Source organism: Mytilus edulis, chromosome 2, assembly GCF_963676685.1.
Source record: "Mytilus edulis chromosome 2, xbMytEdul2.2, whole genome shotgun sequence".
In the NCBI taxonomy this organism is placed as follows: domain Eukaryota; kingdom Metazoa; phylum Mollusca; class Bivalvia; order Mytilida; family Mytilidae; genus Mytilus; species Mytilus edulis.
The window spans coordinates 39,461,826-39,488,869 of record NC_092345.1 but is presented as its reverse complement, the minus strand read 5'-3'; the positions used below and the strand labels follow the sequence as shown (position 1 = coordinate 39,488,869).

The window sequence follows — 27,044 nt, the reverse complement described above, 5'->3', positions numbered from 1 at the left end:
CCAAATCTTCGTCTGAAAGTTAGCTTGTTTAATGTGTCTTAACATTGCATCTTTTGCATTTCAAAACGTTCTGATCTTTATTCATCTATATTTTTAATTTCGTAGCCATATATAGAACACGAAAACCTCTCGAGTGTTTTGACAACTCTTCGCCAACCTCTTCAAAGGTTTCACCAAGATGGAATAGACCATCTGAAAACTCCACATAACGTGTCAAAAAGGCGAATGCTTTGCTTTTTTCCTTACAAGACAAAACACTTACTGAATCATAACCTGTATTGGCGTGAAATCCTGGTAGTTTTTCTACAAACATGCTCACCAAATTTCGCACACATTAATTGCACATTTGATAATCTGCATTTGGAAGATGTATCTGTCAGACTAACAATATTAGAATTGATATGCAACTGTGAAAATAGTAAGCCAATACTTCCACATCAGTGTCAGAAGGTTTTTGCCAATGGAGTCGTAACCTTCGTCAGCTGCATCTTTTTGCATTAAGAAACATTTTTATCGGCTTCTTCCTGTTTGATTATAAGCTAACACCACTCTACGATATTTCATTTTTAACATATATTTTGTGGCACATACTTCCATGTGATACAAATAAATCAATACATTCAAGTGTAAATCTATAGGATTGTTTACTCTTTTCCAAACCAAAGAATTCAACAAGAGCAACTTTGTTTCCCCCAACTAACAACCATATCTTCCATTCCCAAGAACACGATTGTGGTGTTCTAGAACTTTTCGTACTGATAAATGCCCTCCCAAGGATCTGCCGTTCTAATTTCTTTATGAATATTGTGGGATAATAATCAGTGACAAAATCAATGCGGGACCTCTTTTTGAAACTAAAAGGATGATTTTTTAAATAATAATTGCCAAATCGAAAAAAGTGCTTGGTATCCTAGTAATGAATTGAATAACTGTCATGTCATCAAATTCCTAAGGAATGCCCTTTTCTAAAAGACCACCTAGGACAGATTTTAATTTTTCATTACATGTGTACCATCAAAGTTTGCAAGAGACATTGGAAGAGGACATAATTCAAACTGGAGAATGTATCGCAAAACCAACTATCTTGTCTTGGCTATGACAAGCAGGCGACATTTTTTTTGCATCTGTTCTCAATATTTTGTTGTTCTTATCAGCCATTATCTGCTTGCCTTTTATTTCCTTTTTTAACCAGATGCTCCGCAGGGCATAGCTTTATACGACCGCAGAGGTTGAACCCTGAACGGTTGGGGCAAGTATGGACACAACATTCAAGCTGGATTCAGCTCTAAATTTGGATTGTGATTAAATAGTTGACACAGCATAGGTTTCTGACACAGAATGAATGTGTTCTAATGAACTCAAAATTTTTGTTTTCTCTTAGAGCAATTCACTATGCTGTTGAATATTAATCCTCTCAAAAAAATGTTTGAAGAAATTTTCTTTTTTATTTATGAAATTTCAAATGAGAGAATCACATCCCCCTTTCCCTTATTCCAAAACTAATCTCAATTAAAATTTCTAATGGAGTTTGCAACAATAACTACTCATTTAAATACATCATAAAATATTAAGATGTAAAAAAACTGCTTGTTATCACTGAATGGTAAAGATTATTTAAATTTATCAGTTGGTAGTAAAAAGTAAATATACATTGTATATTGTATATAACAAAGATTTAAGTTGATTCTGGACAAAGAAAGATAACTCCAATTAAAAAAAATCTTGCTATTGCACAATATTTTGCAATTAGATATTTCTTGCTTACTATTCTGGACAAAGAAAGATAACTCTAATTAAAAAAAAATTTGCTATTTCACAATATTGTGCAATTAGATATTTCTTTGCCATTGCGCAATACTGTGAAAAATTGAAAAGACTTGCTATTGCACAATACTTAATATAATAATTTTAGATCCTGATTTGGACCAACTTGAAAACTGGGCCCATAATAAAAAATCTAAGTACATTTTTGGATTCAGCATATCAAAGAACCCCAAGATTTCAATTTTTGTTAAAATCAGACTAAGTTTAATTTTGGACCCTTTGGACTTTAGTGTAGACCAATTTGAAAACAGGACCAAAAATGAAGAATCTACATACACAGTTAGATTTGGTATATCAAAGAACCCCATTTATTCAATTTTTGATGAAATCAAACAAAGTTTAATTTTGGACCCCGATTTGGACCAACTTGAAAACTGGGCCAATAATCAAGAATCTAAGTACATTTTTAGATTCAGCATATCAAAGAACCTAACTGATTCATTTTTTGTCAAAATCAAACTAAGTTTAATTTTGGACCCTTTGGACCTTAATGTAGACCAATTTGAAAACGGGACCAAAAGTTAAGAATCTACATACACAGTCATGACAGTTAGATTCGGCATATCAAAGAACCCCAATTATTCAATTTTGATGAAATCAAACAAAGATTAATTTTGGACCCTTTGGGCCCCTTAATCTGTTAGGACCAAAACTCCCAAAATCAATACCAACCTTCCTTTTATGGTCATAAACCTTGTGTTTAAATTTCATAGATTTCTATTTACTTATACTAACGTTATGGTGTGAAAACCAAGAAAAATGCTTATTTGGGTCCCTTTTTGGCCCCTAATTCCTAAACTGTTGGGACCTAAACTCCCAAAATCAATACCAACCTTCCTATTGTAGTCATTAACATTGTGTTTAAATTTCATTGATTTCTATTTACTTAAACTAAAGTTATTGTGCGAAAACCTAGAATAATGCTTATTTGGGCCCTTTTTTTGGCCCCTAATTCCTAAACTGTTGAAACCAAAACTCCCAAAATCAATCCCAACCGTTCTTTTATGGTCATAAACCTTGTGTCAAAATTTCATAGATTTCTATTAACTTAAACTAAAGTTATAGTGCGAAAACCAAGAAAATGCTTATTTGGGCCCTTTTTGGCCCCTAATTCCTAAAATGTTTGGACCAAAACTCCCAAAATCAATACCAACCTTCCTTTTGTGGTCATAAACCTTGTGTTAAAATTTCATAGATTTCCATTCACTTTTACTAAAGTTAGAGTGCGAAAACTAAAAGTATTTGGACGACGACGACGACGACGACGACGACGACGACGACGCCAACGTGATAGCAATATACGACGAAAAATTTTTCAAATTTTGCGGACGTATAAAAATGTAAGCAATGATTTTCTTTTGAGTGTTTTGAAGATATCGGTTGACTTTTGAATGAGCCGTTCCGTAATAAAAATTTCTGTAGCAAATTTTCCATTTTCATACGCGTTTAGAAGGTCGCATATTAATTCCGAAGAAGCAACAGAACCCGAGAACAAGCCATATAACTGCTCAGATGTTTGAATTTGACCAGCTTTGCAGTGTCTGACACAATTTCAAAACATCAGTTTCGTCTCGCTTCATTCGAGTTTGTCTGAGTTCTTTTTGGGCGGATGTTTCAAGGTTAACCATCCCTACCAAATGTCGACATTTTAAGGATATTGAAGCTCTTTCATGTGCATTTAGCAACCAATGTTTATCAGAATTTTTATTTAAACTGAAACCAACAAAGCCATTTTTTTGGTTTCTCTAAGAAACCTAAGAAAGTAAAAAGTATTACCAAATCCCACAACTGACTATTTGACGTTCGTTCAAAGCGATGTTTGTCGATTGAATGACTTAACAATCTTAAGTCAATCACTACATAGCTAAAACACAAAATGTTATCAAGCACACCTTTATTGAGTTCGATAGGGTGCACCTTTTCTGAACACAAAAAAATCACCTTAATTTGTATTTTGTTCATAAATATTTCGTTACACATTCACTTTATAAAATAATTTGTTTCACAAAAACATCATAAATCGACAATTAAATGTGTGTTTTCAGTTGCAAATTGATAATGCTTATGTGTGAATACATTGTACATGTTGTATACTGAATCAAAGACGGTAATTTGGTGATTTCCGGTATTTCACGAGTAGTTGCACGTACATATATTTTATGAAATAATTCATATTTTAGACGATATATAAATACTGCAAATGATTTAAACATTGCATAATGATTAATTCTCAAGTTTAATTAACTAAAACGGGTAATTGTATAACGAATTTCTTTATGAAAGGAGAAAATATGCCTTAATTTGAACAAAAAAATCGGATTATTTTTGATGTAAAAAAACATTTTTTTTTAAACAAAAAATCTTCCGAGTTACAATTAATATGATAGTTTTGTATCTGTTTTAGTTGTTTAAACCTATACTTTATTTTTTTTAATTGCTTTATATTAAAAATCTTATTTAAAAATTACTTAGTCGTGATTGCTAAATGAGAGGACCATTGAAAGGGACGTTTTTAAACCTCTTTTGGACACTTTTTTTTTAGTCTAACACCTTGTATTTTATCAATAAGATAATGAAGTTGAATTCTATCTAAAAAAATCACGGTACCCTGGGGTGTAACACAAACTCCTTAACTAGCGCGCTTTTGAGAACTAGCTGATGGACTACACAGGAAACAACATATCTCAGTTAGAAATAATTTCTTCAAAGCGTTTTCATGTAAATGAACAGACACTGTTTGCAATTGGCAGCTGAAAATCTGGTTTATTAAATCATCTCTACTTAATCTTCTCAATATTTTCTTGGTCAAGAGTTTGCTGAGGCAGTTGCCTCATTACCTTAATGAAAGCTACAACAATCATGGTTGTTTGACTACTCGAGAGCATGCTGTATTACAAAAATTCTGAAGACACAAGAGAATAGTGAAAATTACAAAGCTATCATATCTGTTTAGTACATGTAGTAAACATATCTGTAGTATATCATACATCACAGATGTCAACTTTAGGCTTACTTGAGGATTTGTAGGAGTGAACAGTCAGGGGTGGTACTTAAACAAGTGATTTCTTTGAGTGATTTTGGCTGTGAAATATTTAAAATTTTTGCACAGACTTTTCAAAATCACTGAAACAAGTAATTTGAGAAGTTAAAATTTAATCACTTCAATAAGTGTTTATAACATTTTTTGGATATTTTTCCCACAAGCTTGATTTTTTATTGGTAAAAAGACAAGAATTCCATTGAAAAAACAACTATGTACATGCAGAAATTTGCTTGATAAGTCTGCCAGTGTTTACAGTTTATTTGAATATGCAAAAACTGGAAAAATTTGTAGATCAGGACATAACCTTAAAATAAATCATTCTAATTCTAAAGAAAACCAATCAGGTCACCTAATACTGTTGACCTTTGTCTGATAGTAAGAGTAGTTAATGAATATTTGATTACAGAACAATTCCCAAGGGTTGTGCACTGGTGAAATTGATATCAAAAGATAAAGGGATGATTGATTTATGTAGGAAAATTATAGAAAAGTTTGTGAAAATATGGAAAATCAATGAAATTAGCATTTGAAGATCAAAGAAAACACCAAAATCACTTATATAGGTGATAACTGAATATAACCAGGTGCTCCGCAGGGCGCAGCTTTATACGACCGCAGAGGTCGAACCCTGAACAATTGGGGCAAGTATGGACAAAACATTCAAGCGTGATACAGCTCTGAATTTGGATTGTGATCAAATTTTTGACATTACATGGTTTTTTTTTACACAAAACAAATGTCAAGATTTTACAAATCAATTAAAGATTTCTTCTTCAAACTTTTTAAATCTAAAATTAAATAGTTGACACAGCATAGGTTTCTGACACAGAATGAATGTGGTCTAATGAACTTAAAAGTTTGTTTTTTGCCTTTGAGCAATTCACTATGCTGTTGAATATTAATCCTCTCAAAAACTGTTTGAAGAAATTTTCTTTTTATTTATGAAATCTGAAATGAGAAAAATTTAAACCCCCCCCCCCTTTTTTTCACATCCCTGTTTCCCTTTTTCCAAAACTGATATCAATTCAAATTTCTAATGGAGTTTGCAACAATAACTACTCTTTTAAATACATCATAAAATATTAAAATGTAAAATAAAGTGCTTGTTATCACTGAATGGTAAAGATTGGTTGGTAGTAAAAGTGAATATACATTGTTTATTGTATAAAACAATAAAAAAAACTTCATCAGCAACATTTTATATTGGCAAATTTCCAATGAAGTTATTTACATAAAGTTATTGGCAAATAAAAATAGAAAATGACATCAAAGTCATGTCTGGCAAATGTCCAACATACATTATCTAAAAACATTTTAGACAAGAAGTAATTGTAACAGGATGCTGTTACGAAGTCTCCCAAACAAAGCTCCCATAACTCGCCATTCATATGTTCATTTGATTTGATTTTTTGTCCTATACAAGAATATATATGGCTTAGGAGTAGGGATCTCCTCCATTTACAAGTATTCAAACAGGAGGGGGTGGTGGTGACCCCCAGGGAAGTTACCTACATTTCATTTGATTTGTTTTATTGTCCCCTACAAGAATATATATGGTTTAAGGGTAGGGATCTGGACTGTTTACAAGATAATAGCACATTCTCAAATTGAACGGGGTGGGGCGACCCCCAGGAAATTCCCTTTAATTTCATTTCATTTGTTTTATTGTCCCCTACAAGAATATATATGGTTTAGGGGTGGGGATGTTGACCGTTCACAAGTTTTCAAACAAGAGGGGGTGGGGTGACCCCCTCCAGATGTTCCCTTTTATTTCATTTCATTTGTTTTATTGTCCCCTACAAGAATATATATGGTTTAGGGGTGGGGATCTGGACCGCTTAAAAGATAATAGTACATTCTCAAATTGAACGGGGTGGGGATGACCCCCAGGAACTTCCATTTAATTTCATGTGATTTGTTTTATTGTCCCATACAAGAATATATATGGTTTAGGGGTGGGGATGTTGACCGTTCACAAGTTTTCAAACAAGAGGGGGTGGGGTGACCCCCTAGGGACTTCCCTCTTATTTCATTTCATTTGTTTTATTGTCACCTACAAGAATATATATGGTTTAGGGGTGGGGATGTTGACCGTTCACAAGTTTTCAAACAAGAGGGGGTGGGGTGACCCCCTAGGGACTTCCCTCTTATTTCATTTCATTTGTTTTATTGTCCCCTACAAGAATATATATGGTTTAGGGGTGGGGATCTGGACCGTTTACAAGATAATAGCACATTATGAAATTGAACGGGGTGGAGATGACCCCCGGGGACCTCCCTTTAATTGCATTTGATTTGTTTTATTGTCCCAATCAGGAATATATATGGTTTAGGGGTGGGGATCTGGATCGGTTACAAGATATAAGCATATTCTCAAATTGAAGGGGGTGGGGATGAACTCCCAGGGACTCCCCCTATATTTCTTGTGATTTGTTTTATTGTCCTATAATCATTCCTGAAGACTGCATGTATCTATCACATACAGTTATCAAGTTATATTCATTTGAAAATTTTAGAAAATAAAATCCTATAGGGTTCTATAGTAAACCCCTCCCATCTTTCTACCCCCCAAAATACCCCTTAATAGACCCCAATGCACACAGGAAAGATTGATGGCTCACCTAGACATATTAGTCTACCATTTTGTGAAATCCTAAGTCAATCTGACAAGCGGTTTTGGAGAAACGCTGCGCACAAGTTCATTTTTTAAAGTGGCGGAAGAAGAAGAATAATAAAAAAAATAAGAACTGACCAAAAACAATAAGTCTCCAAACTTTGTTTGGGAGACTTAATAAGATAAGGAAAAAAAGCTTCATCAGCAACATTTTATATTGGCAAATTTCCAATGAAGTTATTTACATAAAGTTATTAGCAAATAAAAATAGAAAATGACATCATAGTCATGTCTGGCAAATTTCCAACATATATTATCAACTACTATTCTATACAAAGAAAGATAACTCCAATTGAAAATTAATTGCTATTGCACAATATTGTGCAATTAGATATTTCTTGCTATTGTGCAATACTGTGAAATTGAAAATTTCTTGCTATTGCACAATACTTGATATGGAATCCTGATTTGGACCAACTTGAAAACTGGGCCCATAATCAAAAATCAAAGTACATATTTAGATAAAGCATATCAAATAAGCCCAAGAATTTAATTTTTGTTAAAATCAAACTTAGTTTAATTTTGGACGCTTTGGACCTTAATGTAGACCAATTTGAAAACTGGACCAAAAATTAATAATCTACATACACAGTTAGATTTGGCATATCAAAGAACCCATTTATTCAATTTTTGATGAAATCAAACAAAGTTTAATTTTGGACCCCGATTTGGACCAACTTGAAAACTAGGCCAATAATTAAAAATCTAAGCACATTTTTAAATTCAGCATATCAAAGAACCCCAAGGATTCAATTTTTGTTAAAATCAAACTAAGTTTAATTTTGGACCCTTTGGACCTTAATGTAGACCAATTTGAAAACGGGACCAAAAATTAAGAATCTACATCCATAGTTAGATTCGGCATATCAAAGAACCCCAATAATCCAATTTTTGATGAAATCACACAAAGTTCAATTTTGGATCAATTTTGGACCCTTTGGGCCCCTTATTCCTAAACTGTTAGGACCAAAACTCCCAAAATCAAACCCAACCTTCCTTTTGTGGTCATAAACCTTGTGTTAAAATTTCATTGATTTCTATTTACTTATACTAAAGTAATTGTGCGAAAACCAAAAATAATGCTTATTTGGGCCCCTTTTTGGCCCCTAATTCATAACCTGTTGTGACCTCAACTCCAAAAATCAATCCCAACCTTCCTTTTGTGGTCATAAACCTTGTGTTAAAATTTCATTGATTTCTATTTACTTATACTAAAGTTATTGTGCGAAAACCAAGAATAATGCTTATTTGGGCCCTTTTTTGGCCCTTAATTCCTAAACTGTTGGAACCAAAACTCCCAAAATCAATCCCAACCTTCCTTTTGTGGTCATAAACCTTGTGTTAAAATTTCATTGATTTCTATGCACTTTTACTAAAGTTAGAGTGCGAAAACTAAAAGTATTCGGACGACGACGACGCAGACGACGACGCCAACGTGATAGCAATATACGACCAAAAAATTAAAATTTTTGCGGTCCTATAAAAAATCACAGAAATAGGTGATAATGAAATCACTTGTTTAAGTAGCACCCCTGACTGGTGAAGGGTTCTGATATGTGACTTGTGTCTACTTCTCTTCTCCCTATGACTTTTCACTGTTTGTCTGTCAAATTTCAGTTTATGCACAACAGTGTACTTACCTTGCTGAGAAACCGCAGGTAACTAATAAATTTCCTTGTAGATCAAAGTCTGACAGAGTTCCATTATGAGCATCAAGAACATGTTCTGCTCTTAAGGTTGCAGGATCATACAAACGTACCTAAAAACACAAGGGACATATATCGTACCATTTAAGTTCACAATCAAATATGATCATTGGAACAGTAAAGTTACCACCATTCTTCATGACAGCTGCTATATACATCTTCAACCATGATATGTCATTCTTTGTAACAAGATCAAGATTGCATCCAACATACATAAACTTGACAAGTACTCTTTAATAAAAATATACATATAGCAATGGAATTAAAGGAAAAACAAAGGATTAGATAAATGGCTTCCTCTCTGATTTAACAAAGTGTATTGACATATGCCAGATGGACATGTATACCTTACAATCCTTCCTTACACCAATTATACTAGACCTATTGCTTATAGTATCCGAGATATGGAACTTAACCACCAAAACTTAACCTTGTTCTCGGATCCATGAAATAAGGTCGAGATCAAGTGAAAACTGTTTGCCAGGCATGAGGATCTTGCAAGGTATGCACATACCAAATATAGTTCTCCTGTCACTCATATAAGAGAGAAATTAACATTACAAAAAACATCTCAACATTTTATTGAACCATTAAAATGAGGTCAAGGACAATGGACATGTGACATAGGGAACTTTGTCACATAAGGCATCTATATACAAAGTATAAAGCATCCAGGTCTTCCACCTTCTAAAATATAAAGCTTTTAAGAAGTTACCTAACACTGCTGCTGGAACACTATCCCTATGTCAAGCTTTCTAAGACAAAAGTTGCAGGCTCAACAAAAACCCAAGATTATGCCAGGAAAACTTGACATGTTTTGATTGGTTTAAGTTTTTCATACAAATGTCATCTAGCCAATCAGAACACATATAACATAATATGTATCATCTGGGTTCCATTTGAAGAAATTTTCTTTTTAATTTCTAAAATCTGAATAAAATGCTTCGCTGAGCACAGCCTGATACGACCGCAGAGGCTGAACAGTTGTGGAAAATTTTTGGACACAATATTCAAGTTTGATACAGTCTGAATTTGGATTGTGATAAAATTTTTGACATAATATAGGTTTCTGACACAAAAAAAATATCATGTTTATCATGGTCTTACAAATCTATTGGGCATTACTGTGCAATTAAAGATTTCTTCTTGAAACTTTTCAAAAATTTGAAATTTGAAAATTTTTGAAAAAAAACCTTTAAACCCCTTAAAAAAAATTGGAAACACCCAAGCTTTTAATTCCTAAACAGATGAACCCTTATACCCCAAAATGAACCCAAACCTTTTACTTGAGGTACTTGAGGTATTTGAGGTATTAAATATTGTGGTTCAATTTCAGAGCAATTGAAATACTTATACATAATTTATTATCCTGAAAGTAGAAAAATGCTTGTTTTGGGGCCCTTAATTTGTAAACCAATGGGACCATCATCCCAAAAATCAATTCCAATCTTCCTTGTGGTATTAAACCTTCGACGACATCATACCAGTATACATTCCCAAACAAAATTTTGCGGTCATATAAAAATTGTAACCCCCAAACAATTCTTATTTACCCTACCCCCTTGTCCAATTTGTTTTCCCCTCCACTTTCCCTTCTTCCAAAAATAATCTCAATTCAAATTTCAAATGAAGTTTGCAACAATAACTACTCATTTAATAGTCCAGTCGATCTAGCAAAATTTGACCCTAACCTGAAAGTAATTGCAACAGAAGATTTTTAAGTTTTAATCTTTAGCATTACATTTGTATACCCAAAATTTACACAGAAAAAAGTCCCATAAAATCTTACTTGAGGAAGACTAAAAAAAATCACCATTTAAAATTTCTACGGAGATTTACATTGAAAAGGGAGATAACTCTTGCAAAAAAAGCAGAAATATCAATAAAAGTTGATACAAAATTATAACTTTACCGCTTCTATGCATCAGAATGTATTGATTCTCGATTTTTTAGCGGTCTTTAGAGTATAACAAACAACTCTAAAGGTGTTTTCATATCTTTCATCAAGCTATAATCTAGATTTCCTAATTCATTAGTTGACCATTTATTGAATTTTTCAACATGTCAAGGTAAAGAACCTCAAATTTAATAAAAATAAGTATTCTTCTTTTTTGTGGTTTAAAGTTTCTTTAAACAAGTAAGATGCTGAAAAAATAAAATATACAGATATAAACAATACCAAATTTTCACATTATTTTTTCAAAATGGTCACATAGCTTCAAATCTGTAATTTCTTTAACGAAAAATGCACAAAAAAAATAAAACTACCCATAACACTTCGGTTTTGTACATTTCATGAACAGAAGATTATGTAATTTAGAACCAGGTGCTCCGCAGGGCGCAGCTTTATACGACCGCAGAGGTCGAACCCTGAACAGTTGGGGCAAGTATGGACAAAACATTCAAGCGTGAAACAGCTCTGAATTTGGATTGTGATTGTGATCAAATTTTTGACATTACATGGGTTCTTTATGCTGTTGAATATTAATCCTCTCAAAAAAATGTTTGAAGAAATTTTCTTTTTATTTATGAAATCTGAAATGAGAAAAATTTAACCCCCCCACCCCCCATTTTTTTTCTCACATCCCTGTTTCCCTTTTTCCAAAACTGATATCAATTCAAATTTCTAATGGAGTTTGCAACAATAACTTCTCTTTTAAATTCATCATAAAATATTAAAATGGAAAATAAAGTGCTTGTTATCACTGAATGGTAAAGATTGGTTGGTAGTAAAAGTGAATATACATTGTTTATTGTATAAAACAATAAAAAAAACTTCATCAGCAAAATTTTATATTGGCAAATTTCCAATGAAGTTATTTACATAAAGTTATTGGCAAATAAAAATAGAAAATGACATCATAGTCATGTCTGGCAAATGTCCAACATACATTATCTAAAAACATTTTAGATAAGATAAGGAAAAAAAGCTTCATCAGCAACATTTAATATTGGCAAATTTCCAATGAAGTTATTTACATAAAGTTATTGGCAAATAAAAATAGAAAATGACATCATAGTCATGTCTGGCAAATTTCCAACATATATTATCAACTACTATTCTATACAAAGAAAGGTAACTCCAATTGAAAATAAATTGCTATTGCACAATATTGTGCAATTAGATATTTCTTGCTATTGTGCAATACTGTGCAATTGAAAATTTCTTGCTATTGCACAATACTTGATATGGAATCCTGATTTGGACCAATTTGAATACTGGGCCCATAATCATGTTTAGATAAAGCATATCAAATAAGCCCAAGAATTAAATTTTTGATAAAATCAAACTTAGTTTAATTTTGGACCCTTTGGACCTTAATGTAGACCAATTTGAAAACTGGACCAAAAATTAAGAATCTACATACACAGTTAGATTTGGCATATCAAAGAACCCATTTATTCAATTTTTGATGAAATCAAACAAAGTTTAATTTTGGACCCCCATTTGGACCAACTTGAAAACTAGGCCAATAATTAAAAATCTAAGTACATTTTTAAATTCAGCATATCAAAGAACCCCAAGGATTCAATTTTTGTTAAAATCAAACTAAGATTAATTTTGGACCCTTTGGACCTTAATGTAGACCAATTTGAAAACGGGACCAAAAATTAAGAATCTACATACATAGTTAGATTCGGCATATCAAAGAACCCCAATTATTCAATTTTTGATGAAATTACACAAAGTTCAATTTTGGACCCTTTGGGCCCCTTATTCCTAAACTGTTGGGACCAAAACTCCCAAAATCAAATCCAACCTTCCTTTTATGGTCATAAACCTTGTGTTTAAATTTCATAGATTTCTATTTACTTATACTAAAGTTATGGTGCAAAAACCAAAAATAATGCTTATTTGGGCCCCTTTTTGGCCCTTAATTCATAAACTGTTGTGACCTCAACTCCAAAAATCAATCCCAACCTTCCTTTTGTGGTCATAAACCTTGTGTTAAAATTTCATTGATTTCTATTTACTTATACTAAAGTTATTGTGCGAAAACCAAGAGTAATGCTTATTTGGGCCCTTTTTTGGCCCTTAATTCCTAAACTGTTGGAACCAAAACTCCCAAAATCAATCCCAACCTTACTTTTGTGGTCATAAACCTTGTGTCAAAATTTCATAGATTTCTATTTACTTCAACTAAAGTTATAGTGCGAAAACCAAGAAAATGTTTATTTGGGCCCTTTTTTGGCCCTTAATTTCTAAACTGTTGGAACCAAAACTCCCAAAATCAATCCCAACCTTCCTTTTGTGGTCATAAACCTTGTGTTAAAATTTCATTGATTTCTATTCACTTTTACTAAAGTTAGAGTGTGAAAACTAAAAGTATTCGGACAACGACGACGACGACGACGACAACGACGCAGACGACGACGCCAACGTGATAGCAATATACGACCAAAAAATAAAAATTTTTGCGGTCGTATAAAAATGCTTGTTTTTGGCCCCTTCATGGTCCTTAATTCATAGACTGTTTGCCCTATAACCCTGAAAATAAATCCCAACCTTCTACTTATATTTTTAAACATTATTGTGGTGCAATTTCAGAGCAATTGAAATATTAAACTAGATAAATACTTGGGCCCCTAATTCCTAAACCTTTGGGACCATAACCCCCAAAATCAATCCCAACCTTGCTTTTGTGGTATTGAACCTACTCATAAAATTTCAAAGAGATCCATTCCAGTAAACTTAAGTTATTGTGCGTAAACGCAATGTGTCTTCTGACAATGATGCAGAAGACAAGGGACAAGGACGACGCAGACGACCTCATACCATTATATAATCCAAACAAGAATGTGTCCTCAGTACACGAATGCCCCACTCGCACTATAATTTTCTATGTTCAGTGGACCGTGAAATTGGGGTAAACCCTCTAATTTGGCATTAAAATTAAAAAGATCATATCATAGGGAACATGTATACTAAGTTTGAAGTCGATTGGACTTCAACTTCATCAAAAACTACTTGAAGCGGGACAGACGGACGAACGGACAGACGGACGAACGGACGCACAGACCAGAAAACATAATGCCCCTCTACTATCGTAGGTGGGGCATAAAAAAACATTTGCAGTCGTATAACCAGGTGCTCGCAGGCTGCAGCTTTATACGACCGCAGATGTTAAACCCTAAACAATTGGGGCAAGTATGGACACAACATTCAAGCTTGATACAGCTCTGAATTTGGATTGTGATAAAATTTTTGACATAATATCAGTTTCTGACACAATACAAATGTCAAGATCTTAGGCCAAACAAGAATGTGTCCCCAGTACAGGAATACCCCACTCGCACTATCATTTTCTATGTTCAGTGGACCGTGAAATTGGGGTAAACCCTCTAATTTGGCATTAAAATTAAAAAGATCATATCATAGGGAACATGTATACTAAGTTTGAAGTCGATTGGACTTCAACTTCATCAAAAACTACCTTGACCAAAAACTTTAACCTGAAGCGGGACAGATAGACGAATGGACACACAGACCAGAAAACATAATGCCCCTCTACTATCATAGGTGGGGCATAAAAATAAAAAAATGTCAGTTTACGGTTACCTGATCGACCCTATTTTGAGCGCCGACCCTAAGCCATTTTATTTCCGTAGTAAAGTGAAAAATAAACTGAACTCGTGTTAAAACTGAAGATAGTGTTGCCTGATACATCCCAATGTTCCTAATCATGAATATGATAGCTGTTTTAAGTAAATTCACGATGTAATAAACATTTTGCTGCCATTTTTTTCCAATCAATAACAAAGGGAAATAATCCAATCATTAAAATTATGGGTAAACTTGGCCCATGATCAACTCAGACCACGACAAGACGAAACTGCACACTCAAAATCATGTCACAAAAAAAGAAAATGAAATAATAAAATAAAATGAAAATACCGACCTACCTTCCTTATTTTTTTAAAGCATGTAACCTTAGAAATTTTTTTTTTTGCCTTTCAAATCTATTGCACAATATAGTGAAATTAAAAATTTGGAAAAAAAATATTGAAAACTACTACCACCCCCCTTTTTTTTCTTCAATTAATCCAAAACCTGACATTTTTTTATACATAACTTACAAGAAGTGTAAGGAAGGAAAATCTGAACATACCCAACATTGTATGTTTAAAAATTTAGATTACCTCCCTTACGCTGCTTTTAAATTGTCTTAATTGTCCATTGACCAGAAAAAACTAGTTTTTCCACTTTTTTGCCCCTTATTCCAAAACATTTTGAGCCATAACCCCCAAAATTGACCCTCCCCTACAGAAAAAAAAGTTGAGGGCCAGTTGATGGCCATGTGGCGGACAGTTGAGGGCTAGCTGTTTTAAGCAAAATAGTTGAGGGCTAGGTGTGGAGCATCTTAGCTCAACTCAAACCTGGCCAAGCACTGTATGTTGGATAGATGTCGCTCAACTGGCCCTCAACTGAAGCTGGCCATTAAGTTGAGCAATTGATCTTTGGTTTTCATATACTAAGTTGAGGAAAAGTTGAGCATTCAGACTTTGAAATTTTTGCAGTTGAGGAAAAGTTGAGCATTCAGACTTTGAAATTTTTGTAGTTGAGGAAAAGTTGAGCATTCAGACTTTGAAAGTTTTGAAGTTGAGGAAAAGTTAAGCGTTCAGGATTTGATTTTTTTTTTTATAGTTGAGCAAAAGTTGAGCAATTAGAAATATGACCTGGTGATATAAATGTTATGTGCCATCTGTTTTATCTGTCTTTAGTGCAAATGGACAGGAAGTATTATTATAAATGTACACAAAGTTTGAGGCAAAATTAAGGAAAGCACATGTTTTTATTATACATTTTTCTGTATTTTAACTTAAATAAATCTTTTACATAAAGATAAAAAACAAACAGTATTTCTTTTATTATAAGATATATCAAATATTCAAGATTTAGGTAATTAAGTTATTATTAGGGGCATATCTTAAAGTGATCACACTGTCACAATACCCAAAAGAACCTCAAACATTTAAAATTTGAACTGGGTTTGAGCATGCACATAGCAAGCAAAGATGTCTTCTAGCTATCATGAATAAAATATGAATTTTACAATGAATGTAGATAAAAAAAAAGTTACAAATAACTGTATTGACATTGATAAGTGCAGTGTATTCTTCTGATCAGACATGACTCTTAGATTTAGGAAGATTGATGTTTTAACACATATTTCTGGAAACATCTTTTGGTAAGTACATTGGTTTAGATTTGATTTCCACCATTTTGAATAAGTGTATAATTATGTTCTTTTAGTTCAAAATAGTGATATTTGAAGTGTTTTCTTTATAAACTTTAAAGAGTGAAGAAAAAAATGAGACAATATATTTATGCATTAATTTATGTATTGTCAAAATGTGTAAGATAGGAGACATGTTTATTTTATTATTAAGACAATTTGTTTAAGAAAGTATTACTAATAAAATAAGAATATTCTAATATAATGAATTTGGTATAAAACTAGAGATCTATTCTTATTTGCTAGATAACTTCTAACAAGAATGTGTCCAAAGTACACGGATGCCCCACTTGCACTATCCTTTACCATGTTCCATGGACCGTGAAATTGGGTAATAATCTAATTTGGCATTAAAATTAGAAAGATTATACTATAGGGAACATATGTTCTAAGTTTCAAGTTGATTGGACTTCAATTTTATCAAAAACTACCTTGACCAAAAACTTTAACTTGAAACTCCCACTTTCATTTTCTATGTTTAGTGGACCGTGAAATTGGGGTCAAAAGTCTAATTTGGCTTTAAAATTAAAAAGATCATATCATAAGCATCAAGTTTACTAAGTTTCAAGTTGATTGGACTTCAGCTTCATCAAAAACTACCTTGACCAAAAACTTTAACCTGAAACTCCCACTTTCATTTTCTATGTTCAGTGGACGGTGAAATTGGGGTCAAAAGTCTAATTTGGCTTAAAATTAGAAAGATCAAATCATAAGCAACAAGTGTACTAAGTTTCAAGTTGATTGGACTTCAGCTTCATCAAAAACTACCTTGACCAAAAACTTTAACCTGAAACTCCCACTTTCATTTTCTATGTTCAGTGGACGGTGAAATTGGGGTCAAACGTCTAATTTGGCTTAAAATTAGAAAGATCATATCATAAGCAACAAGTGCACTAAGTTTCAAGTTGATTGGACTTCAGCTTCATCAACCAGGTGCTCCGCAGGGCGCAGCTTTATACGACCGCAGAGGTCGAACCCTGAACAGTTGGGGCAAGTATGGACAAAACATTCAAGCATGATACAGCTCTGAATTTGGATTGTGATCAAATTTTTGACATTACATGGTTTTTTTTTACACAAAACAAATGCCAAGATTTTACAAATCAATTAAAGATTTCTTCTTCAAACTTTTTAAATCTAAAATTAAATAGTTGACACAGCATAGGTTTCTGACACAGAATGAATGTGGTCTAATGAACTTAAAAGTTTTTTTTTGCCTTTGAGCAAATCACTATGCTGTTGAATATTAATCCTCTCAAAAAAATGTTTGAAGAAATTTTCTTTTTATTTATGAAATCTGAAATGAGAAAAATTTACCCCCCCCCCCCCCCCCCTTTTTTTCACATCCCCGTTTCCCTTTTTCAAAACTGATATCAATTCAAATTTCTAATGGAGTTTGCAACAATAACTACTCATTTAAATACATCATAAAATATTAAGATGTAAAAAAACTGCTTGTTATCACTGAATGGTAAAGATTATTTAAATTTATCAGTTGGTAGTAAAAAGTGTATATACATTGTATATTGTATATAACAAAGATTTAAGTTGATTCTGGACAAAGAAAGATAACTCCAATTAAAAAAAATTCTTGCTATTGCACAAATAGGATATTTCTTGCTTACTATTCTGGACAAAGAAAGATAACTCTAATTAAAAAACAATTTGCTATTTCACAATATTGTGCAATTAGATATTTCTTGCCATTGCACAATACTGTGCAATTGAAAAGACTTGCTATTGCACAATACTTAATATAATAATTTTAGATCCTGATTTGGACCAACTTGAAAACTGGGCCCATAATCAAAAATCTAAGTACATGTTTAGATTCAGCATATCAAAGAGGCCCAAGAATTCAATTTTTGTTAAAATCAAACTTAGTTTAATTTTGGACCCTTTGGACTTTAATGTAGAATTTGAAATTTGAAAACAGGACCAAAAATGAAGAATCTACATACACAGTTAGATTTGGCATATCAAAGAACCCCAAGGATTCAATTTTTGATGAAATCAAACAAAGTTTAATTTTGGACCCTTTGGACCTTAATGTAGACCAATTTGAAAACTGGACCAAAAAAACTTCAATAATCAAGAATCTAAGTACATTTTTAGATTCAACATATCAAAGAACCCAACCGATTCATTTTTTGTCAAAATCAAACTAAGTTTAATTTTGGACCCTTTGGACCTTAATGTAGACCAATTTGAAAACGGGACCAAAAGTTGAGAATCTACATATACAGTTAGATTCGGCATATCAAAGAACCCCAATTATTCAATTTTGATGAAATCAAACAAAGTTTAATTTTGGACCCTTTGGGCCCCTTTTTCCTAAACTGTTGGGACCAAAACTCCCAAAATCAATACCAACCTTCCTTTTATGGTCATAAGCCTTGTGTTTAAATTTCATAGATTTGTATTTACTTATACTAACATTATAGTGCGAAAACCAAGAAAAATGCTTATTTGGGTCCCTTTTTGGCCCCTAATTCCTAATCTGTTGGGTCCTAAACTCCCAAAATAAATACCAACCTTCCTTTTGTGGTCATAAACATTGTGTTTAAATTTCATAGATTTCCATTTACTTAACCTAAGGTTATTGTGCAAAAACCAAGAAAAATGCTTATTTGGGCCCTTTATTGGCCCCTTATTCCTAAACTATTGAAACCAAAACTCCCAAAATCAATCCCAATCTTTCTTTTGTGGTCATAAACCTTGTGTCAAAATTTCATAGATTTCTATTAACTTAAACTAAAGTTATGGTGCGAAAACCAAGAAAATGCTTATTTGGGCCCTTTTTGGCCCCTTATTCCTAAAATGTTGGGACCAAAACTCCCAAAATCAATACCAACCTTCCTTTTATGGTCATAAACCTTGTGTTAAAATTTCATAGATTTCTATTCACTTTTACTAAAGTTAGAGTGCGAAAACTAAAAGTATTCGGACGGCGGACGACGACGACGACGACGACGACGACGACGACGACGACGACGACGACGACGACGACGACGCAGACGCCAACGTGATAGCAATATACGACGAAAATTTTTTCAAAATTTGCGGTCGTATAAAAACTACCTTGACCAAAAACTTTAACCTGAACGGACGGACGAACGAACGGAAGCACAGACGAACGGACGAACGGAGCCACAGACCAGAAAACATAATGCCCCTCTACTATCATAGGTGGGGCATAAAAAGCAAGGATAAAGCATTCATGTAGTCTGTTGTGAGTTGAGATCTTTCAGTAGTATTTTGGCTATAAAAATACACAATTTAAATTTATTTTTTCTACAATGTGTAGTCATCAGTTTGCAATTACCACATAATGCTCAACTTTTAAAGACCTAGCCCTCAACTTTTAATGACCTGGCACTCATCTATTGGCCACCTAGCCCTCAACTTTTAATGACCTGGTCCTCAACTGTTGGCCAGATAGCCCTCAACTCTAATTGGTCAACTGTCGGACACCTAGCCCTCAACTATGATATTTTCTCAACGTTGCTCAACTAATTTGCATAAAGTTGAGCATTGATAGTTGAGGGCTACCTAATTTGCATGGCAAAAATCCAGCTAGCCCTCAACTGGCCCTCAACTATTTGCTCAACTGATGGCCAGCTAGCCCTCAACTGTTAGCTCAACTGGCCCTCAACTGTTAGCTCAACTGGCAGCCAGTTGAGCAATGCAGTTGGCCTAGTGATAATTTTTTCTGTATGGGCTAACCATCCCTTTCGGTCACGTTGACTTATTTGTAAATCTTACTTTGCTGAACATTATTTCTGTTTACAGTTTAACTCTATCTATAATAATATTCAAGATAATAACCAAAAACAGCAAAATTTCCTTAAAATTATCAATTCAGGGGCAGCAACCCAACAACGGGTTGTCCGATTCATCTGAAAATTTCAGGGCAGATAGATCTTGACCTGATAAACAATTTTACCCCATGTCAGATTTGCTCTAAATGCTTTGGTTTTTGAGTTATAAGCCAAAATCTGCATTTTACCCCTATGTTCTATTTTTAGCCATGGCGATGGCGGCCATCTTGGTTGGTTGGCCGGGTCACCCCACACATTTTTCAAACTAGATACCCCAATGATGATTGTGGCCAAGTTTGGTTTAATTTGGCCCAGTAGTTTCAGAGGAGAAGATTTTTGTAAAAGTTAACGACGGACGACGGACGCAAAGTTTATTTATTACTATTGTAGTTGTTACTTTATTATATGGTACAAAGATCATTCCAAAACATCAATTCGTGTTGCCCCCAGGTGACTTTTAAAATGTAAATATCATTGAAAAGCTCTAAAATATCTCCCTTTGGTGCAAAAATGCCATTTTTTTTGGCATTAAAATTGAAATATCTTTTTTAACTCATCGGTGACCTATATTTTTTATTGTTGTTTTCGAATAAGCTATACATAAACTAAATAATTGTAAAATTGAAGCGATTTCTGTAATTTAGTTTATTTCGATATTACCGCCATTTCTTTCTATTAGGTAAACAGAAAATAAGGACATTTACAAAAATGTATGCTTCTTTCCAAGGCAGATTGTGGGCAAAAATGAACGGTGACCCCATTTTTTTATTTCATTTTTCTATTAAGTATAAGATAAAGTTCATTTATAGAAAAATATAGCGAAATCCTATATTAAACAAAAAATTTGATTTAGGACCTTAAACATAAGCTATTGTCTAGAAACTACAAAATACTTTTTTGGCTCCCTTTTTGGGGCCCTAATTCTTAAACTGTTGGGACCATAACCCCCAAAATCAATCCGAACCTTCCTTGAGTAATATTGAACCTTCTGGTAAAAAATTTTAGAGATACATTTGCTTAAACTCAAGTAATTGTCGGGACACTAAATGTGTTTTTCAGACGACGACGCAGACGACAACATGATAGCATTATACAATGCAAAAATTTTTTTGCGGCCGTATAAAAACCTTTTGTACTGTTTAAATTTATGCATGCATGTTATACATGCAAAAAAGAAATAAAGCATATATGTAATACCTTTCCACTAGTGTCTCCAGCACAAATATACTTATTTGAACTTCTGAATATTGCACATCCAGGCTCAGGTACATCTACCTACATGTAAAGAATTTTAGATAATTAAATTTGCCATCTAGTGATAGATGTACATGCAAACATCAACAAGGTGAAATTATTGATAAAGACAAAAATAAGGACAAAATTAATTTTGACTACAATATTGAAAATAGAATATCCAGTTTATTCCACATGGATGCATGATTTTTTTTATTAGTTGTTGGTGACTTTGAACTAGCTGTCAGATAACTGCGAGTACTCTCAGATCTGTTCCTAATGTCTTTTTGTTGTCAGGATGTACAAGTACCCGGACATGTCCACTTGTATTTTTGTCCATCTGATGAGTTAAGCCTTTTCAACTGATTTTTATAGTGCGTTCTATATTATACTGTTATACCACTGTCCCAGGTTAGGGGAGGGTTTGGATCCTGCTAACATGTTTAACCCTGCCACATTATTTATGTATGTGCCTGTCCCAAGTCAGGAGCCTGTAATTCAGTGGTTGTCCTTGGTTTATGTGTTTAATATTTGTTTTTCATTCATTTTTTTTTTAAATAAGGCCGTTAGTTTTCTCGTTTGATTTGTTTTACATTGTCATATCGGGGCATTTTAAAGCGGACTATGCAGTATGGGCTTTGCTCATTGTTGAAGGCCGTATGGTGACCTATAGTTGTTAATGTCTGTGTCATTTTGGTCTCTTGTGGACAGTTGTCTCATTGGCAATCATACCACATCTTCTTTTTTTATATTTAAGCACAAAAAAATATGCATCTGATGATCTCTGTCTGATAATTTAAATCCATAATCCTATACCATCTTGCTCACTTGTCAGAATGACAGGAGTACTCCTAGGTAGAGTACACAAGAGGATCTGAACAGCCTCAATAGTCACCTGTAAATTTTGCTAATTTTTTTTATCAATGATTATTTTTGTTTTTCAATATACAATATATAAAAAATATATAATTCCGTGATATAGATACAATGGATAAGCCTTGATTCTTGAAAAAGAAACCATAAGCCCGGAGGTGTTAATGTCTTTTAAAAATTAACGCCTATTCTTAATTAGAAGGTATTGTAAGTGAGTTTAAATAACCATGTTATCGTGTCAAACAATTCATTACAATAAATTGAATATCACAATTAAATGGTAAAAACAAAAATAAAAATATATTATAACACAACACGTCTGTCCTTAAAGATCTTCATACTATCAGGCATCTGAATATTGTCTGTTCTTTACAAAATAAGAGATATTCAAACTTATTTCTATTAAACTTGAAAATGGAAATGGAGAATGTGTCAAAGGGAATACAACCTGACAACGAACATTCTAATTCTAGGAACATCACGATTTTCTAGCATAGGAATTTACGAACTAACAGTTGAAAAATTGTGTAGTAAAGCAGATGAAATCATATTATATAAATTTATAAAACAAAAGTTGACAAATCATGAGAATGTAATTTGTTTTGTTTTAAACATGTGGAAAAGCCAACAACATGAACAATGATCCAAAAATAAACGACCAAACTCGCTTTATTTACACAAATTATCCACAATAACATACAAAACAAGAACAAAAACTTGAAAAGTAGAGAATAGGGACAACAAAGATAATACTGGGATTCGAACCTAAAAATACAAGTCCGTACCTTAAACTCATTTATCTTAACCTTGAAACCTTTTGGCTACCAATTCATGCTATTCGTTTGCCTATTATGTATATATAAAGGTAGAAGCCCTGTGTGTCTTTTGTACCGAAGTATTTCGTACATTCATTTATATAAATAAATAATAAATTTATGAACGGGTTCGAATCCCATGGAAAGCATATAGAAATCACAAAAATGGAAGGTAAGTTTTTAAAACAATTCCATTAGTGAACAGAAATCAGTTAATTAGTCAATTCAAACTTAATGAAATTAGGCACACAAAGGAAACAAAAGAATCTAATATGTTGAGCCCATTTCAGCGACAGATTTAGGAAGCGTTGATTCTAGAAAAAGAATCCACGGTTAATGAATAGGCTGACGTCACCACAATGGTTTAAATTTAAATATTCTTTGTATAGATCTGTCATATTTTCTTCAGACAAAATAAAAAAAATGCATTTTACCCCCATGTTCCATTTTAGCCATAGTGGCTATGTTTTTTGACGTACAAGGAAATAAAATACAAAATTTATACTAGATACTGAAACTCATTCATCCCAAGTTTGGCTGAAATGGATTCCGAAGTTTCAAAGTAGAAGATTTTCTAAAGTAAGGCCACACCAGTTTAATTTCTTTTTTTAAGGACTTTTTTCAACTCCCAAACATTTGGGCAAGCGGGCACTTGAAAATTTTAATAAAAAAAGTTTAATGTGTAAATTTTTTAGGCGAAGCTTAAAAAGTAAAGGCGAGCTATTATTTTTTTTTGGTAAACATAAAATAATAGGTTTTGGCAAACTTGATTTACCACTCGTACTTTGACATTTTTTTAATTTATCAACTGCTGATGTGTTGTTTTTCCTTGTTGACCAAGAAATAATTCAAGAATTATTTTAACTGCTTTAAATTATCTCCATTGATTTGTCATAGATGTCTTTCCTCCATCAGCACACACAACTTTAATATAACTAGCAACATGTAGACTGTCTTGCGAGAAGAAGGAACTGCTCATTCTTCCAGAACACTTGTGTTTGTTTCCAGCTTTTTGGGGTTCAAGCTGTTGATATTTGTACATTTTAGTTTTTTGTGTTATATGTTGTTTTTTTGTGTCTCTGTCATTTAAGTGTTCTCATTTTTGTTCTTTGTATTAAGGCACTTTGTATATAATTAAGATGTGTAATGAATGCAAATGAGACAATTGGCCATTCCAAGTCATAATCAGGTTGGGAACAACCCCTCAATATTATAACTAAGGGGTACATTTCAAGTGAGATAAAAAAAAAATTATTGCAAAAACCACTTTTTAGTATAAAAGGGCACATATTTATATTGTTTGAAGAACTATTTCCCAAAGATTTATTTATATATCTGGTACTATATGGTCTTTCCATGTCCAAGAATTTTGTAATATTCCTTGACTTTAATATATCTTCTTTATTATCAACAAGAATGTGTCAAGTACACTGATGACCCATCTGCACTATCATTTTCTATGTTCAGTGGACCATGAAAATGGGATAAAATCTCTAATTTGGCATTAAAATTAGAAAGATCATATCATAGGGAACATGTTTACTAAGTTTCACATTGATTGGACTTCAACTTCATCAAAAACTACCTCGACCAAAAACTTTAACCTGAAGTGGGACGAACGAACGGACGGACAAACGGACGCACAGACGGACAACAGACGGAAGGACACACAGACCAGAAAACATAATGCCCATAAATGGGGCACAAAAATAAGTGGACTTCTCTTTTAGAAAAGTTGTTTTAATAATGATTAATTTTTCACTCATCAATTTTTTATTTTTTATTTTAATACTACAACTGTACTGAGTAAAATGACTCTTTGTCTGAGGGATCATACATTTGGAGGGTTGTTCCCAAACTGATAATGTATTTAAAGTTAATAAAATTACAGGTCAAAATACGGCCTTCGCCACAGGGATTTGGCCCAGATAAACAACAAGCTATAAAAGACCTGAAATGTCTAGTGTAAAACAATTCAAACAGGAAAACCAATGGTCTTACCTATATACAAACAGAGAAATACCTAAGAACAACACCAACAAATGACAACAACTGAACAACAGGCTCTTGATTCGGGACTGATGCATAACAATGCAGCAGGCATGGATAGTTAGTTCAGCTGGCAAACAATATTGCAGTTGAAGGCAACACTTCTCCTTCTGCATACTTTAATCTAAATTAACAGCGAAATTAAGCATGATTTTGCAGGCGAATGCGAGTAAGCAACTGTAAAGGGAGAAGAAAACCAATGTTAATATCGCTATTTTTAACTTTTAATGTTTACAAAAACAAGAGGCTCTCAAGAGCCTGAATCGCTCACCTTAATTCTTTTGGTTAAATCTCTCATCAATGATTATTTTGGCTTTTCAATTTATTTAAATGTTTTTTGGATCGTCCTATTTTCTTCAAAAGCCAAAAAAAGTAATCATTTTCTCCTATGTTCTATTTTAGCCATAGGAGCTATGTTTCTTGACATACAAGGAAATAAAATATAAAATTTATACTAGATACTCTGAAACTCATTTAGCCTGAGTTTGGCTGAAATTGATACAGCAGTTTCAAAGGAGAAGATTTTTTAAAGTAAGTCAACATGATGAACAAATTGTGAAAAAGTCTTTAAAGGGCAATAACTCCTTAAGGGGTCAATTGACAATTTTGGTCATATTGACTTAATTGAAGATCTTACTTTGCTGAACATTATTGCTGTTTACAGTTTATTTCTATCTATAATTATATTCAAGATAATAAACAAAAACAGCAAAATTTCCTTAAAATTATCAATTCAGGGGCAGCAACCCAACAACAGGTTGTCTGATTCATCTGAAAATTTCAGGGCAGATAGATCTTGACCTGATAAACAATATGACCCAACGTCAGATTTGCTCTAAATGCTTTGGTTTTTGAGTTATATTAGCCAAAAACTGCATTTGACCCCTATGTTCTATTTTTAGCAATGGCGACCATGTTTGTTGATAGATCATAACTTCGGATACAATTTACAAACTAGATACCCTAAGGAACATTCAGTTAAAGTTTGGAAGTATTTGGCCCAGTAGTTTCAGAGGAGGAGATTTTTGTAAAAGATTACTAAGATTTACGAAAAATGGTTCAAAATTGACTATAAAGGGCAATAACTCCTAAAGGGGTCAACTGACCATTTCCGTCATGTTGACTTATTTGTAAATCTTACTTTGCTGAACATTATTGCTGTTTACAGTTTATCTCTATCTATAATAATATTCAAGATAATAACCAAAAACAGCAAAATTTCTTTAAAATTACCAATTCAGGGGCAGTAACCCAACAACAGGTTGTCTGATTCATCTGAAAATTTCAAAGCAGATAGATCTTGACCTGATAAACAATATTATCCCGTGTCAGATTTGCTCTAAATGCTTTGGTTTTTGAGTTATAAGCCAAAAACTGCATTTGACCCCTATGTTCTATTTTTAGCAATGGCGACCATGTTTGTTGATAGATCACAACTTCGGATACAATTTACAATCTAGATACCCTAAGGAACATTCAGTTAAAGTTTGGAAGTATTTGGCCCAGTAGTTTCAGAGGAGAAGATTTTTGTAAAAGATTACTAAGATTTATGAAAAATGGTTAAAAATTGACTATAAAGGGCAATAACTCCTAAAGGGGTCAACTGACCATTTCCGTCATGTTGACTTATTTGTAAATCTTACTTTGCTGAACATTATTCCTGTTTACGGTTTATCTCTATCTATAATAATATTCAAGATAATAACCAAAAACAGCAAAATTTCCTTAAAATTACCAATTCAGGGGCAGCAACCCAACAACAGGTTGT

General features: G+C 33.0%; 1 protein-coding gene across 6 annotated transcripts in view; it reads right to left on the bottom strand.

Annotated features, from left to right (window-relative positions):
* LOC139510158 (PAN2-PAN3 deadenylation complex catalytic subunit PAN2-like) overlaps positions 1-27,044 on the bottom strand; it is a 312,625-nt gene that overhangs the window by 214,561 nt on the left and 71,020 nt on the right. For all 6 annotated transcript variants that reach the window (XM_071296503.1, XM_071296504.1, XM_071296507.1 and 3 more), the window contains 2 exons: positions 21,504-21,581; positions 9,182-9,300 (listed from right to left, as the gene is read on the bottom strand). In XM_071296503.1, coding sequence (XP_071152604.1) covers positions 9,182-9,300; positions 21,504-21,581 — 197 coding nt within the window. The remainder of the gene's footprint in view (positions 1-9,181; positions 9,301-21,503; positions 21,582-27,044) is intronic.